The sequence below is a fragment of the Podarcis pityusensis genome (genome assembly GCF_964106645.2).
Source record: "Podarcis pityusensis genome assembly, chromosome: 3".
In the NCBI taxonomy this organism is placed as follows: domain Eukaryota; kingdom Metazoa; phylum Chordata; class Lepidosauria; order Squamata; family Lacertidae; genus Podarcis; species Podarcis pityusensis.
Window position 1 is genome coordinate 56,397,260 of NC_138026.1, and position 18,619 is coordinate 56,415,878.

The 18,619-nt window shown below is 37.2% G+C and overlaps 1 protein-coding gene across 1 annotated transcript in view; it reads left to right on the forward strand.

Moving 5' to 3' along the window:
* The window catches only part of RNF217 (ring finger protein 217), a 48,198-nt gene extending 30,223 nt beyond the window's left edge, over positions 1 to 17,975 (forward strand). The window contains exons 4-6 of the mRNA XM_080999705.1: positions 2,779 to 2,980; positions 8,070 to 8,141; positions 10,122 to 17,975. Of these exons, the coding sequence (XP_080855831.1) occupies positions 2,779 to 2,980; positions 8,070 to 8,141; positions 10,122 to 10,201 (354 nt within the window). The 3' untranslated portion in view covers positions 10,202 to 17,975. The remainder of the gene's footprint in view (positions 1 to 2,778; positions 2,981 to 8,069; positions 8,142 to 10,121) is intronic.
* The last annotated feature ends 644 nt before the right edge of the window (positions 17,976 to 18,619 follow it).

Sequence of the window (18,619 nt, forward strand, 5' to 3'; positions counted from 1 at the left end):
GCTATCCCAAGGGAACGAAGGATCTGTTAACTTGATTAGAAAGAGATGGTTGTTATGTTCCTGGATCAGGCTGTTAATTGTATCATCTAAACAGACTATGGTTACTTGCTTCTTTGGAGTCATGATTTCTGGTTGCCAATGAACTTTATTAGGCCAGTGTGAAAAGCTGAGATAAGTGGCAGCTGCCTCCCCTTACTCAAATTCCCAGCAAGTTCCTTATTGTCCAAATATGTTCTTTCCACATGCACCTTTTATCTCTTAGTAGCAATTGGAGGTGGGCTGCAGATAATATGCCTAAGCGTTGGATTTGGCCTAGGAACTGACAGTTGCTCTCTTTGTGCTCCTATCTTTTAAATTTTTGGCATATTTTAAACTATCTTTCCCCCACTTCTATGTCATGTCCAGCTCTTTCACATCAAGGAGGGGGGGAAACAGTCCCCAAGTTTTCATCTTATTAGGTAAATCGAAGCTTATACAGGACACTCCCAATTTACATGGGGGTTACATTTTAAGGCACCACACGTTTCAGTGATATAGCATATATTTGAAACACAATTGAAAAAGCCTGCAAACACCCCATTCCACCCCTGCCCCATTCTGCCCCATTTTGTGATGTTTTTGGGTCACTTCTGAGTTTGGCGCTATGTGCACTGTCACGATCATGCACATATCAGATGTGACTAACGATCGCTGCCTATATAAATACTTAAGTGATCTTCTGATCTTCTGCCCTAAACCTCAGGCAGTTCTTCTGGGGCTTTTCTCTTAGAGTAACAATTTTCTAAATGGGCTAGAAAGTGCCTTTCAAACACAGGCCAGACCCAAACCTGCTTAGTTTCAGCAAGATGCTGGGCTTGTACCACATGGGGACCAAAACAAGACAGAAAGCACCCCAGAAAGGTGAAGAGTTCTTCCATTAGCTTTCAGCATTTCCAGTCATCACAAGTGAAACAGAACCTGCCATAGTGCATGTTACATTGATTGTGATTTTTTAATAAAAAAATTAATGGTTCAGATTTTTGATCTACTCATTAAAGTAAAAATAAAATGCAGAGGATACTGAAAAGTCTTGAGAGTTTCTGCATATGAACTAGAGATACACATGGAATTTGATGAAGGTTAAAAAAACTAGGAAGACACACATGTAATACAGAAAAAAGTTAAATATAAAATGTAGCATACATTTTGAGTTGCTATATACTGCCTTTAATTTTATGGAAATGCATAATACACATTTTTAAATAAATCAAGATTATATTTGCAGCTTTAGTTTTCATGTATTCAGTCTTATACATGGTGTGATATCTTTGATGAAACTATTGTGGAGGTGAGCCAGATATCATGGTGACTCTTGGGGCTAAGAAAACATCCAGATGACAAAGAATTGGTGGAAAGGAAAACTCATTCTTATAGTACCCTCTGCTTGCCATTGTGACAGCACTACTCGTGCCCTAATAAATGGACTATTTATTAATGCATTAGCAACAGAACAAATGCTTGCAGGTAGAGAGAAGGCATGTCATATATAAATAGTATTGGATCACAGGGCATAAGACAAGTATGCAGTAAGAGGGGTTTTTTTTAAAAAAAATTACAGTAATGTGTTGCAATACTCTCAAACTTATTCAGAGAATTGTTTTTAAGTACTGGATAACACTACAATAAAAATGCAGTAATATGAGCTGAAAATGCAATGAAAAAGATTTTAAGAGAAATTCCATGGGCTTCTGTTGATGCTGTTGAATGATGGAATAGAATTTTAAAGGCAGTATATAATGTATAATGGAAATGTATTGATGAATGCAAATGTACATGGATCTTAAAGTAGGTTCATGAACATGAAGGGAATTAAAGCTGTAGAATGCTACTCATTTTCTGCTGCAATCCTACACTTATCAGAGAGTAGATCCTACTGAACTTGAAGGGACTTAATTTTGAACAGCAATGCAAAAGACTGCAGTATACAAACAATGAATTTGTAAAATGTATCCTTAATTCCTGCAGCCTCAAGCCAATGTGAAGTCTCATCAATTTCTTACTCATAATATCTAACCCCCAGCAAAATTCACACACATTCCTCTCCTGTTGTCTCTGTCTGTCCTCGCATCTCCTTTGTCTCCCATTCTGTTCAAATTTAGGGCAGAGATCGTCTTTTTGTTGTTATGTTGTAAAATAAATCAGTGGTGTTATACAAATATAAACACACAAAGATTACTTCTACTGAGCCAATGGTCCATCTTCAGCAGTCTTGTCTACTCTTACTGGCAGTGACTCTCCAAGGAAGTAGGCACATGCTATCAGATCTGCTACCAGATCTTCTTAACTGGAGCTGCTTTGGACTGAACCAGGCTCTCCAGTGAGCTGCATCCCTCTCTTGAAAAATGGTGCAGCAACCCTGTTCACTTGGGTAGGGTTTGTCTGGGAAATAATAGAACTGCTGAAGAATCCCAACAACTCTTAAATAATGGAAGCAAACATTAACAGTACCAAAAATAGTCTCAGGTTATTTAGTTTCTTTTAAATTGTTGTATTTGTGTGTGTATTAAAAGCAGATTACTCGAGCTTCTTAAATGCCATTGTCACCGTTTCTGAAAATCAGGCTGTTTTGCAATTTGAAGAGGTTCTACTAAGTCCGTTAACGATAAGACAGTAAACTTTTTTTCAGAGTTCCACCTTGTATGATTCTTTGTAAGACAATTGAATTGACTAAGAACCAACTTGTTTAATTATTTTTTTTATAACCTTTTCTCTCTTTCTTTTTCTGTTTTGCCTGTAAAGATTCATATCCAGAGAACAGAAGGGTGTGACCATATGACTTGCTCACAGTGTAACACTAATTTCTGTTACCGCTGCGGGGAGAGATACCGCCAACTCCGTTTCTTTGGAGACCATACATCAAACCTCAGTATATTTGGATGCAAATACCGCTACCTCCCCGAGCGACCACATTTAAGGAGATTAGTGAGAGGCTCTGTCTGTGGTGAGTGGATGATGACACTTTGCAAAGAAATGCTTGATGAACACATATGGCTAAACCAGCAAGAAATCCTTTTTAAAAAATAAACGTGTAACAAATGAAGTCTAGTGTGGTGTAGATTCTTGGGATGAAATTGAATTGTTAGAGAAAACAAAATAGAAAAATAGAAAACAGTATTGTATATTGTGGCAGACAGCATGTGGAATCTGTAACAGTGAAAATTACATACCAAAATGTATTTGTTGTTCACAAACTTCATAATTTTCTGTACCTAGAGCACACAGTCAATTGTGTAACGATGATTTGTACTTTGTATCTAGAATTTGCTTCAAAGCCTCTTAGCTTATAATGGGAGCAAACGGGAGCAAACCAGGTGTCCATTATTATTGAAGTAGACTATTACATTGAGTTGTCCTGCTTATGTGTAGCAGGAGGTTTAACAAACTGAAGGACATCATCCTCTTTCTATGCTCCTCCCGATGGAAACATGCAGATGGGGACAGATATACCCCTGTTTTAAGTCGTTTACAGACTGTCTTCTCTTGTATATTACTTACTACAAAGCTCAATGACTAAGCTCTTTAGTGACGAAACGTCTGATTACCGGAATGACGTCCAAGCACTGAACCACTGGTATAGCACAAGTGGACTATTTATTACTGCATTTGCAGCTGTTCAGATAAAATCTATTTTGGAAAGAAGAAATGAGCACTGAACCACTAATATATTACAAGTGAACTCTTTATGTACTGTGTTTGCAGTTGTTTAAGATAAAACCTATTTTTTTGGGGGGGGGACTACTTTTGCCATTTTTATGGCCATTTATTGTTTGTTTACAGATGGTTACTATGGTGATATTATCTTGTGCGGCTTGCAGTAGCCATTGTATCACCACCCTGTTTATTGTTTTATGTGTAGCATTAGCAGCCCAGTGACTGGTGCTGCAGTGGGTGCCCTGCTGGCATGCTAACTCTACATGCAAATGGACTGATTCGATAGAGTGTGTTCATACATGATAGGCAGTGTGCATTGAATGATTTCAAGGAAATGTGCTTTGCTAATAACTGCAATCAAGTCTGTTTTGGATCTGTTTTTTCTGTGCAAGTATATTACATCAAAAAAGAAACATCAGAACTGAGCGTGCTCAGTTAAGATCACTGTAAGCACTACATAGTTTCCTTATTGAGTGGGAAAATCTCTATATTGTTTCTCAGATTTGAATTGTGCCTAATCTAAATGGAATCACAAGTTAGCTAGCTTGCCACCCTTTGAGCTTTGTGACTTCTTGTATCTCTTGACTGCATTTCTTATCTGGATAAGGCTGTGACACTGTTTTTTAGTTAAACTCTCAATATTTAGAAAGTGATTTTTAAAATTAGCAAAACCTCCCACTGATTTGCAGAATTATGTGGTTAGGATTACTTTGTGATGTGTGAAAAGTTTCCTGCATATGCTCAGGGACTTGTGCTTGGTTCCTAAAAGTTGCTAACCTGACTGGCTGCCATCTGTCCTGCTAACCCTGATCCTTAACTCTGTTCTGTTGGCTCTCTCTCTGCACAAGTTCTAAAAATACCCTTCTTTACATAGTTCTAGTACTGAGAAGAGACTGCATCCTGGCACAAATTAAGTCCTCGACCAAAAACACAGTTATGGAAAAATATGTGGAAAAGTACAGAATGTTTAATTATATTAAAAATATTATCAGATAAACAAATTTTTCAAAAATAAATCTTTAACATGCCAAATTATTGCAATATATTACAACATATCCTAAATGCATTTTGACACAGATATCTTTAATAGTGGCATAATACAAAGGGGGGGGGACTAAGCATAACTGTCCAATAGAGCTTGGCTCTTGCATATGAGACTTCAAAGGAGGAGGACAGAGATTATTAACTTCAAATTAAGTTTAATAGCAATTAACCTGGACAAACAATTATTCATCAAAATAGTCATCAATGTTTCCAGGCCAAGAAATATAACCTCCTTTCTACAGAATCAAAGCTTAGGGTAAGCATGAATAAGCTCTGTGTCAGAATGTGTTTGGCTTATGTTGCAATATATTGCAGTTATTTGACTTACTAGGGATTTATTGTTGAAGTATTTATGTGATAGTTAATTTACTGTAATAAAAATTCTGTACCTTTTTAAAAACACATTTAACACATTTTCCTGGACAATGTTTTTGGGTGACTAAGTTTTGTGTTAAGGATTATTTTTATCTTCATTTGTCTGCAATTTAAGCCATGTCAAAGTCACTCTGTTACTTGATACTAAATACTGATTTCGATCTCTGCAAGATAAGAGGATATGGGTACCTGGAAATGTCAGTTCTGTAAAACCTTACTTTCAACACTTACTGTAAATAGGGGTTAGTTTGTCGTAAGTGATGGGGGAGGAAAACCTATTGGGAGGGAGGGAAGAGGAAGGCACTGCTCCTTTGATATTATTAACAAAATATTTTTCTCTTGTCAGTCCTACAGAGTGCCAGAAAAAAAATTGTACATGGTTGCTAAAATTCTGAGATTATAAGCTTTTTTAAAAAAACAGCCTTAAATTCTGGATTGGGTTTTTTGCGTTACCCTTTCACAGTAATCTCAGCTGTTTGAAGCCATATTGCAAAACAACATTTTCCCCTTCTGGGTGCTAGAAAACAATTTAATAGGTGCCGTCATGGGTGTCCACTGTGGGGGAAGGTCTCCCTCCTCGTGCACTACAATCCACATATTCCAAGGTTTCATTTTTAAAAAACAGTAAGTTTCTAGAATTTGTAGATCCTGAGATATGAAGCAAATTGTGCAGGTGCTCTTCTTCGGTGTAGATGGGGGTGACAAACTATCCATTCATTGTTTTACTTCCTTCTCCCTCCACCCATCCTTGCTCTGGATAACTCAGGTGTGGAGAAATGCTGTGTATATTTCTGTCTGTATTTTTGCTTTGAAAACTTATGTAAGCTCCGCTGGTGTCAGAGTATAACTGTCAACATTCAAAGGCCTTGTGCTGCAGGCTTGTACAGACGGCGACCATATTGTGTGGGGTTTACGTTCCTGGCCCCCACGTGTGTTCCTGCTCCACCCTGTTCCACCCCCATTCTGCCCTCTTCCAGATCCCAAAGGACCCATAAGCAGTCGCACGTCCATTGGATGTGCACAAAATAGTCCCCGCCTGTTGCTGCTTGGTGAGAGATGCAGAAAAGGGAGGGAGAAACTATTGAGTTTAATATTTATAAACAGGGTGTGAATCAGGTAAATTCATTGTGATTGGTCACAGAAAGAAAAAGACCAATTGACTTGAGTTCTAAGTCAGTGAAGAATGGGCAGTTAAAAATAGTTGGATGAGGAAGGTATGAGGCAAAGACCAGAGAAAGCTGAAGACAAATGAACAGTTGAGGCCTGAATATTAATGTTAACTTTGCTGGTGCAGGTTCGTGGCTGCATTAGGCTAAGAGGCTGCCCTGTGTAAAGGGCTTATCAGAGGAAGGTGTATGCCATGAAGTGTGTACATGTGCACAGGAAAGTGAGTTAGTGTTGTATTGTGAAAACGTTATAATGACTTTTCTTTTTAAAAAAACATATGTGTTGTGTTGTGGCCACCATGTATGTTTTTCCTGGTACCGGGGAATGCTCCCTGTCATTATGAGACAGCAAGAGCATCATTGTATGTAGTCGGCAAGCTTTTTTTAGGGCGCAGTGTGTAGAGGTTGGGTTATCTTTGCAAATAACAATACTAGTAGCTGCAGCAATGGTAATTACATTGGCTTTTCAATAAGCTGACTCTTGGAAATGTTAACTCAATAAAACATATAATGAGTGTACTGACTGCTGCGTTACACAATTACTGATAGGTTAACAAAATTACTGATGGAGGCTACCATTCATGGACACACTACTCCTTTTTGAAAATTGTAGGAATAGAGGAGTTTATTGGAAGGTTATCAAACAAAAAATTTTTTTTACTCTGTGGTCCCTCTTCTGTAAACTATGATCCCCTGTCACCAGTGAACACAACACAGGAAAACAATGTTTTCAAAAGGCATCAGACAAATAGTGGGGCAAAACTCTTAATTTAGCCAGCATCTACCCAGCTGCTTGGGGAGGTAAGGGGCTGTTCCAAATTTGGACATTTTGGCAGGGATTGCAAATCCCATAGATTCCCTGGAAACAGGCAAAATACAGCTCTTTAAAATGTATTAAGTTGTTAAAGCAGCATCTGAATCCAATTAAGTGAATTAAGTAATCACTCACATGGTGCATTACTAATTGTGCACTTCATAACAAGCCATGGAATACATTTCCCCATATTTACAGGGATTTTTTCTCCCTTGGCATATACGGTAACTAATTTAACTGTTGCTTTCACTGCTAAGAGATTTAGCATGGCTAGAGTTATAATGTATTATTATTTATTAGATTCACAAAGGTGCCCATCGATAAAAGATTTCCTGGGTAGCTTACAAAAAAAATTGAAAACACAATACACAATAATAATTAAAAATAGACAATTGCATAGAAGCAGCAATCCAGATTTTTTTAAAACAACAACAACAATGCCCAGCTATAAAGATTGGATGGATATAAAGGTTTTAATGGGGCACCAAAAAAATCATAAAGAAGGCACCAGGTGAGTCTTTCTGGAGAGACTGATTCATAGGTGTCTGTATATCACTATATATTTAGTGAGCAAAGAGATGCCTTCAATATCTATGCTGAGGCTGCCTCAAATGGGCCAGTTTGGGACTTAATGGCATTCATGAGATGGTCTCAGTACAACACATGTAAGTGGCTAAGTAAACCCCTCTAAAGAACCAATATCCTTGCTCCTAAACTGGAAGCAGTTATAAACATCAGCATATTGTCATAAATGGAAATTTTAAATTGTTCTCTGTCACTTGGGGGGTTGGGGACACTTTAACTTATGGATAGCCAAAACCAAACGTTTAGCATTAGTAACCAATGTAGGTAAGTAACCAACCAACCAATGATCTCATAATATGCTATCAGAAGCTGTATACATTGGTTTTGTGCCTACAGGGGACAGAATGATGTTACTTGAAATATCATGTTAACCAATTTTTTTATTTCCTTTTTAGGTGGGAAGTTGCTTATTGCACCACTGATACTGGTTTTGGGACTGGTAATAGGAGCCATAGCTGTTATCATAGGTAAGAACAAAATGCTATAAACAGTATGAGGTACCATTTTGAAGTAAGGAACATATCCATTTCAATGATAACTGTTGTCAGAGGGGCAATGAGCAGAAATGGGGCAATTTGTGGGAAATTGTTTGGAGGTAACTTGTGTACGTGGAGCTCCCGCTCACAGAATTTTCTATTCTTCTTCTTACCTCAGCGTCCCCACCATAGCTCACCTCATTAAATAGCTCACCTATAAACCTCTGATCCTTTTTGGAGAGACAAGACCAGGGAAACAAGAGGGTGAGGAAGTCACCCTCCACCCAACACCTTCTGCAGGCAGATCTCTGGTTCCATCACAATTAATACATTGTGCATAATGAAACCACCAGCAGTGGTTAAAACAATTAAAGAACAATCCAAACTAAAAATTTCAGAAGGGCATAATGTTTAAAATAAATTTCCACACCACAGATAACAGAGTTTTAAAAGCTGGTAGGAATTTTAGAAGATACTTATTATTATTTATTAAATGTCCATAGCACCCTCCATCCAAAGATAACAGAGCAGTTTACAATATAAAAAATACATACCATAATTACAAACAAAAACAAGCATTATTATTATTTACTAAGCATCTGAAAACCAGAAGACATCTGGCTGATCTGCAGAAGGCCCTGATTTGTACTTTCCTGCCTCATGTATGGATAGAACAGTCAGCAGGCCCTGAAGGGTCAGCTGGGCAGGTTTGTGTGAGAACAAATGGTTCCGTACATTTAACTGAGTATAGACAGATGGATGAGGTTTTGCTGATTAGATACCTTAATATGCCTGAAATGTGCACACTGCTCCCACATCTCTAGTCAATGCCTTACAATTATGGTTACAACAATCCGCTTCAAAAGTGGAATTCCCTAAATAACTGTGGTGCAAATATGCCCCAAAACATCCAATCCTACTTCCTTCCAGGTACCTTTGCCAGTGATTGGCGTTACAGAACGTAGACATGTGTGATATCAGAGGCAGATTTGGTCCTTCAAATTTTGACCTTTTTGAGGCCGAAATTCAGCAGCCTCCCTGCCTCTCATTTTTGGTTCTGCTCAATTCACTGCATCATAGTTGTGACCCAGTGTGGCAGAACTGGTTGTGCTGCCCTAAACACGCCTCTGGTGATATGCCTCTGAAAGCATAAAATTATATTAAGCCTCTTGATTTCTTGGTGGTCTAGTGAAAAGAATTCCTTGCTCTCACAGCCGCAGCCCATGTTCTATTCCCAGTCAGAGGGAAGTTGTGCTTTAGGACAAGTTATCTAGTCACAGAGCATCTGTTTTTCATGTAAAACATCCCAGATTCAGTCCCAGCATCTCGAGATAGGGGTGGAAAATCTTCTTTCAGAGAGCCTGGAGACCTGCAGCCAATAAATGTAGATACTAGTGAGCCAAATGGTCTGAGTCGGCATAAGGTAGCTTCCTGTGTCCTTGTGTTTTGTGTTTGTAGAGTTTCATATATGCTGGAATTAAAAGATCAGCTAGGTTTTTTAAATTGCTTTGAGTTAGGCTTGCAAGAAAAGGGCAAGTACTATGTGAGATGCAGGAACATCCAGACAGCTTAGAACATTAAAGTTCTAGCTTACATTCACGAACTCTTTTGTTTTAAAATACTTTTCAGAACTGCATTTTCACATTTTTTTGTCTAACAAAGCTAATTCAAGTAAACTGATTTTTGTTATTATTGATAAACCAACTAAAATCTCAGCTACTTCAAATTATATGGCTGCTTTCGATGCAGAGTGACTGCTTCTTATATTCAATTTGAATGGGCATTCTGAAAAAAAGTTAGCACTAACAATATCATTGGAAATAAGGCAAATTCTATGTTTGCTACCTTACAGTAGGCTTCTTCTCTTCACTTGGCTGATAGAAACCCAGGATGCATTTGTTTCTATTCAGTGAACTGTGTACAGCTGATATATATATATTAACATTCTATATTTTCCTTTGGTTTTGTCAGGTTTATTTGTGTTCCCTATCTATTGCCTTTGTAAAAAGAAGAGGAAAAGGCCACGAACAGAAATGCCCTGGTATGAGTGAGCCATTATATATCTGAAAGGAGCCAGTCCTGCAAGAATTGTGGAAAACATGTGCAGCACGCTGTGCTAGTTAACTATCCTGGCAGAAAATTCAGGGGCAACTGCCATATTTTGTCTGCACTGTACACTACTAAAGACAGACCAGATTGCTTCCCTGCTCTGCTACTTCAGACAAAATGGAGGCCTCTCGATTTTTAAAGGGTTTTTTTAATCCCTCTCCCAAAAAATCAAGTTTACTTTGTTGGACAGCCTACATCTGCACTGTAGCTACACATCTACTGATTGGCCCACGAAAAGAGTATTTAATTTGGCAACCTCTTCCCCACCCCAAGTCACTGGCGTAACTCTCAGGTGGCCTTCCAGATGGTGTTTTCAGTGGACTTGTTTGTTTCAGAGGCTGGCTTCATATGTAGAAGTGGTTATTCTTTCTAACATCATTGGCATAGTGACAGGTGCTGAATTCAGTAGCTCCTTATTTTGTATATGCAACTTTGCCCTAAATACTGAATCATGTGTGTGCTAATAGCTACTGTAGAACCTTATAGGGAATTTGGTGGGGAATGATTGGAACAGTATCTAGTCCAATTAAAGCAACGGAGAGATTTGTCTTGGTTTTTTGGGAGAGTATTGTGTCATTTTCAGTGTTTTTGACCTGTGCAAGCTGTTTAGCAAGGCTTAAAATGTTCACGCCATTAACTTCCATCAAATACACTGAATTAAGTTAGGTGTCAAAGTCTGCCTTTTATGGTTGTTTCTGGAGTCTGACTAAAGGCATTGTGGCACATATACACACTACAGACCAGAAGCATGTTCATATCTGAACATGCAACAGCAACTAAGAATGTGGCCAAAACTAAGGCAAATGCAAGAAAAGAAACAAAAAATGTAACTACTGGAGCATATTTCAGAATGTTTAGCACTATCTAGCTGGGGAAATAGCAATTTGTTCTGAAGCAGTCCAGAAGTGCACTGTTTTTCTAGCCGGCACCAGTACATGCCTAAAGTGAGTAGGCATTTCTAGGTTTTTCCTAGGAAGATACATTCAGGACAGCTTCATAACACAAGGTCACTTAAGACTAAGGATCTGTTCGTGTCCTTCTTACTGTTAGGCTCAGGTCTGGAGCAGTGCACCAATGTAAATTATATGTCTGTCCTGGTTTGCCTGATTTCCATAGTTCTTCCCCAAAGGTTTGGGAGTATTATCAATATTAGGTGAATCACACACCCATTTGTAGGTGTATTAATCTAACCCACACATTAAATCATTTGTGTGGAGTTCGACATGTATATTTCCAAAGGTCCAGGCCTTCTTGCCTACTAAGAGAAAGGACATTACTGAATTTATGAATTGTCCCATTTGTATTGCACACTAGCAGTTAAATTAAAATGTCACCTGTGAAGTGTTATGCGTTTTAAACAATGAATAAATTCAGTAAAAACTAGTGCTATCTTTTTTTGAGTTCAGGATCAGGTACCTGACAGTCTTATTTATATGTTCTTTTTTTAAAAAAATGATACTTTTTGTTGAACTCAACATGTGAGGGACGTGCAGCCCATTGATTTTAAAGTTAAGAATAAGGATAATTAAGGAAGGGCTTAAAGAAATTATACTGTTCTGTTACGTTAGCAAAAGAGAATATCAGAGAAAGGAAAACCATGCAATCCATTATATAACGATGGACTGTATTGTAAGGTGCCTTTCTAAGCTCAGAATAAGTCCTTTGGGGAATGGAAGGGCACTTTGATCAAGCAAAAGTTCCCATTAACAGGAGGGAGAAAGTGAATTTTGCTTTTACCTTCCTGTCTCTGCAGTCCCTCTCACTATCTGCCATGCTGTTCTGAAGGCTGCTTATAGAATCCTAGGATCCAACCTAGACACAGAATTATAATCTGCTGAAGTTTCTTGTTATCTTCAAGGTTCTGTTACTCAACAGAGTAGTGAAGTATTTGAAAGTCCTATGTTCTGTTGTAAGGGCAATAGACTCCACAAAATATATAAAAAGGCAACATACAGTTATTCGGAGCACATTGTACATTAAAATATTACAGCACTTCATTGCTGTAGGAGTTTGGTGATAGTACAAAATGCAACCCAATGAATATGTATTAATTGCTGGACCATAAAGCCTCATCTGAAATTGGTAGTAGATGCTACTTATCTGGCAATATGTCTCTGCCTTATGTTTCATTTTCATCTGCTAGCATCAGTCATCTTGCAACTGAAGGTCTTTAACAATATCCAAATTTACCACCTTTTCATCCACTAAAATTAGATTGATTTTAGTGGATTATGAAACCTGGCTTACTAGAGAAATGAATTAGAATGCAAACATTTCAAAGAGAAATTATTTTTGGTAAATTAATATACACTATGCTGTTTCAAATATTTTGAGCTTGCTTAATGTTTTTCCTTTTTTTGTGTTGTCTCAGAGTTGACTGCTGCCTTAAACTTTTTAAAAGATTGTATATGTTTACCTAGCCCCAAATTGCATTTTCTCAGGCCAAACTTGTGCATTTTCTTTGGTTTACTCAGGGATTTCAGTCCTTCATTAAAATGTCAAATACTCTTATGAAAAAAAGCTTTTCTAATATTTAGAAAACATTCAAACATATTGATTATATAATGAGATTTGGTGTTTGTAGTACAGGATGCATTAAAGCAATCTTGAGGCCTCTGTTTGATTTTAACATAATTCATGTACTACTTGAGCTTTCTTCTATGTTTGATTTTTGTTCTCTACTCATTTGAAATATAGCCCTTACATGATCCAGGAATTTTCATGTGCAGCAGCAAGTTCTGTGCAAGAATTTTTCTGCTACAACTATTGGCTCTAGAGACAGGAAGTGCTCTCAAGTCTTGACAGAGATAGTCACTTGCTTGGAAATGACTGGTCTCTCTCACACACATACATACACGTGATCAGCAGGGGATTTGAACCATCATGGCCAACTATTATTTCAGTAGCTTGTGAAGGATACAGGAATGCCACATGATATTTCTGGGTGGGTGCAGATTTTCTTGTCCAGACAATACTTTTGTGTCCACATGGGACCACATTCTGAAGCACTCTTGCTCATGAAAGCTTACTTTTGTAAGTGGGTGTAATCCCATAGGTGTTGCTCCATTGACAGAAGGCACCCTTCAGCAGAATGAGGAGGGAGGCAATTCCTCCTCCACTGCTGATATCTCTTGTCTTGAAATGGTTTATAATACTAAGATAAGTGAAAGTGAAAGGCATGTGTATATGTTATCTATATAAGGGTAATTTAAAGTTATTTATAGAAGCAACTCTTTCCCACAAAGATACAAAAATAGCTACACAGACACAAAGGCATGACATTTTAATACTTAGATGAAACGTGTATCAATAAAACCCTGTGGTTATGCAGATTTAGTTCACTGAGTATTTAAGTGTAACCTCAAGATGTTGATTTTATATTCAGTTTTATATTAACTTGCCTTTTCCAGAAATGGAGCATTAGCAATTATCATACAAGAAAGGAAGAGGTGCATTAGAATACTGGTTTGCTGACCCCTTTTGTAAGGCTATTTTCTTGAATAATTATCCCAAAGGGTTATTTTTTAATTTCCTTTAACAATACTTAAACAAACATACTCATTTAGCAACCATTGGAATGACTGCTGATTCACTATGTAGTTAAAATTGGGTGAAATCATATTGTTTAAAAATCTGTTTTGCTGAACAGTTTCAGAAAGACTGTTCTGTGGTAAAACTGTTCAAGACATTCTTTGATTTGTTTTATGCAATTTGTATCCTGCTCTGTGATTATTATCTGTTGCTTTTAAATTGGAGTAACTTGATCTCAGTTACAATGAAATATGTCCCTATGCCTCTGACCATAGCTCACACACAGTAAGGGAATATTGCCTATTTTCTCTCTCTCCAATGCTTTAAAAGAAAAAAAGTATAATATACCTTATCAGAATGAAAAAGAATTGAAATTGTCTATTTGGGGGACAGAACCTCCATTGCTTTTATTAGTTTAACAGTAAATACAAGACTGGATGATTTGTTCTAAAGTAGAGCATCTATAAAGTATTTTATTATCCAGATTGCTACACACTTCATATTCCAGTTTCAGAAGGTTGACAATTTTTCAATGTATTCAGACATTGCCAAGTAAAGATAGTTGTATTTGTAATGCAAGTAGGTGTAAACTATAGGTTGCAATAGATTGCCATTTTGGTCTTGACTACTGACATTGAGCCTGGATTTAATTTCAGTAAATAGGTCGCTGTCCTCTGGTTGTAAGAAATTCGTGCAATGCTTTTGGAAATGGGCACAGGAAAAATGCTTAGATATTGATTCTTACTATTAGCGCAATTTTTCTAAATCCTTTCAGGGTAATATTTTTTTATGCATTGGCTGCTTTAATAATGGGTGGTTGTAATCACTTTAAGAATGCTGTTTCTCACTGTGGTAAAATCTTTGCCAAGACATGCCATGAATTTATTTATAAGAAACATAAATACAATATCTATCCCAGAGCAAAAGAAAACTCATCTTAGCTGAGCCAATATTTCTCATCTTCTTTTTTAAAAGAACAATTTTTACACAAAGCTGCCCCAAAATTGTTAAAGTAATTCTGTGAGTACAAGTGAGGTGACCTTCTGTTTTAAATGATATACTTTTATGTTTGCCACTTTTCCTCGCATCCCAGACATTCCAGTCTAGCAAGGAAGATTCATGCCTGAAATAATGCTTCTATTTATGTCTGGATGGGACCCCATACTGTCAAAAAATGCTGTGTGTGGAGACAAAGTTCTGGATTAAACCACACATGTGCACTCTGGCAGGTTAGCCAGTACTGTTTAAGTTTTTGTATGTATTTAATTCTGGACACCCTTTCTTAACAACAGGTGATTAGAAGCTGTCATTGCTAACCATATGTCTCTGGGAAGATCTTGAAGGACACCTTTTTGTGTTGCAGTGAGATCTTTGGTTCAGGGCTAGAGCTAGGGCTAGAGTTTCATAAAGTGTAGGATACTTAATATTTACTGAAAATCTTGAATGTTCACCTGCAATTGCAGTCATAGCCAGAAGTTTCGAGAACAAAGAAGTGAACTTGTGTGCTATTTTGTGTGCCATCCTTCATAAAATGATTTAATGTATTGCCAATTGTATGTGGTGCCCTCACAATCTCAGTTTTCTGTTTCTGTAAAGTTTTTAAAGAAATTGTACATAACCCTTGATTATGTGTGAAGGATTTTTTTTTAATTAAAATATATTGGGACATAGTAAAACTTCAGCTGCAACTGTTGTACTTTTGAGTTTTCCATGGGATTTATTGGATTATATAATAGAATAAGGACAATAGAAGTTACTTCTGAGAGACTGGTCTTTCAGTTTGGTAGACTGATTGATGCAAAATGAAGATCAAATGGTATAATTCCTGTGGTAAAAGCTAAATAAATTTAAAAAAAACACTTGCTTTTCTTTGTTTTGGCATCAATGCCTTCATTTTTCTTGTGCTATCACCTATATCAGCTTGTATTACAGCTGTGGTTCCCAAACATTTTCCACCATTTGAAAATTTAATTTTCTGCACATGCACTGTGCTAGATGCTGTATGGTTTTTATTTGTATTCCCATTATTTTTATTCCTTGTGTTTTGTATTTACAATTTGAATTCCACATAATTGTAATACAATGAAATACAGTATACAAAACAAAAGAAGCAATAAAATGCAGTTAGAAATCAATAGGAATATTTAATGTGATGGATATACCATCTCCCATATTGAGCCACAAATTCACAGATGTGCCATGGACCACCTGTGGGTGGCAGACCAGTTTGGAAATTCTGTGTTACAGAATTAATTTCAGTGACTTGGATCCAAAGTGCTCAATGCACAGAAACCAGTGAAGGCTGGCTGCAGCCTGTCCTTTCCCTGCAACAGTGCAGCACCCTGTATTACCTTAAAAGCTCTCCTGCAGTGTTCCCAAACTCAGGAGTAGCTTATTCTGAGGTATGAAGGCAGGAAAACCCTGATGCACTTCAGCCAGTGACCTGTGGGGTGGGCATAATGTAAATATTCTTCTCAAAATAAACATAAAACTTGGATTTAGATTTGCAGAAAAGCCATCCACAAATACAGAATTCTGCTAGAGTACATGTAAAGTTATGAACGGAAGAATCATGTTAGTTAAATAATCCAGGTGATTAGAATTCAAAATTTAAGCCTGCTGAAAAATATTTTTCTCTTACATGTGAGTAGTCATCTTCTGACATGCATATGCCTGTGTTTATGTATGTAAATGGCATATATGAACTGATTAATACGTGGAAATATTGTATGTGAATGTCAGGTTTGCCATTGTGGGGGCACTTTCCCAAGAATTATAGCTGTTCCACACATTAGCATTTTGGTTTTCAAGAAGGGTGGGCAGGGACAGTTTTCAATGTAGAGGAGATGTGAGCCAGCCATATAGTAAAAAGAGAAGTTGCTAAATGATTATGCCAGTAGCTGTTACTTGAAAACACTCCACAAAAAGCCAAATAAGTGGGTACACCTGCTTAGTCAGTGTTTGCTTCCTACTTCAATTACTGGTAAATGTTTTATAGCATGACACACATACATTTAAAAATATGCTCATGCCTTGCAGATCAACTCAATTGAACATCTGTGTAGAACTTTGTATTAACTTGACTTTTCCATCCATCCTGGTAAAGGACCAAAACTAAATATGTGAAAACAAGTTTTGCTCATTTAAATAGGAAGCAATTATTTGCTCAGAAAGGGGAAGAGTAAAATAAGGTATGGCGCGGGATGGTTGTGATAAATAAAATATTAATTCCCCTCCCTTCCAGAGCTACATTCATTTCCAATGTGAATATGATACTAAGTTTTAAAATGTAGCTTTTAGATTGAAAAGTACATTCTCAGATTAAACAGTCAATTGAATGGATTTAAAACTGCTTTTTACTGCACTGCTTTAGTCTTGTTACCTTGTTACTTTTATACAATTTATCTGTAATTCTTGTAGCATTTTGACACTTCATAACAAAAAGTTGTTGTGCAAAGTCATTCCTTCTACCTAAATAACCATTTCAATATTTCAAACTAATTTTTTTACCTCTGTGTGAGACTTCAAGCAAACAGATCTACAACTTAGTATGCGATATCTAATTTTTTTAGTACAAAATATACCCCAGTCCTCTCACCAAGCTTATTTCACTGAGGCAATTGTTCATACAATCCAAAGTGAGGATTCTGGCATTACAAAACACAAACTGCTCCTTGTAGCAATGGTTTGGCCATGGACCATTGTACTAGCAATCTTCTTCCTACAGTGGTACCTTGGGTTACATATGCTTCAGGTTACATACGCTTCAGGTTACAGACTCTGCTAACCCAGAAATAGTACCTCGGGTTAAGAACTTTGCTTCAGGATGAGAACAGAAATCGTGCTCCAGTGGCGCGGCAGCAGCAGGAGGCCCCATTAGCTTCAGGTTAAGAACGGACCTCGGAAACGAATTAAGTATGTAACCAGAGGTACCACTGTATATAATAATACACGGCTCAGTTTTAAAAAATATTTGGTTCCTCTCCATTTTCATAAGAAACACCTTTCTGGATTGCATGATAGGTCCATCTAGTCTGGTCTCCAACAGCATTTAGCTTTGCAAGCTCACAGGCAGGGCTTGAACATCATGGTCATTTCTTGTTGGTTGTTCCAGGTAATACAACATTTGTAAATGGAGGTTCCATTTACCTATTTATGGTTGATATCTGTGGAACAGCCATTTGATCTTGAAAACAATGTTTTGTTTGTGGTGTTTTAGATTAAAGTTTCAAAGTACTTAAGTAGCAATACGTTTCTTATACACGTTATATCTGTGTAGGAGCTTGGCAAACAACAACAAAAAATCCAGTAGCATACTCAAGGCAATATTTTCCCAGCACCTTCCTAAACAACTAGGCTGCTAATGTTCATTTTGTACATCATGTTGGCTTTAACTTGCATCAAAAACACTTTGTAACATATGCCTGGCCTTGTTAAGCGAGTGCCTTTTGTTTCAAGATGGCCTAAACACTGTCTTTTGTTGGTGCAGAATGTTCTAGTGCTGTTTAAATATGTCCTGGCACATGGATCTAATATCGTCATTAGATAATACACGGGTTGTATGTGCACATGTATACAAAACTTAGAACACAAGGAATAGCATTCTCTTGCTGTATGTCCTGCTGGACAGGACCTTTTGAAATTAAATGAAGTTTCAACTGTTTTGAAAATTGGTTACCTTGCTGCTGATAATTTATTATTGTTATGTACTACATTTCCACTCTGAAAACCTCTTTATGATAAGCAGTTTCAGAATAAAGTGTTGCCACATGAAGATCAGAAGCTGCTGGTAAAATTGATAATCCAATGCTTGAGAATGCATTCCATTT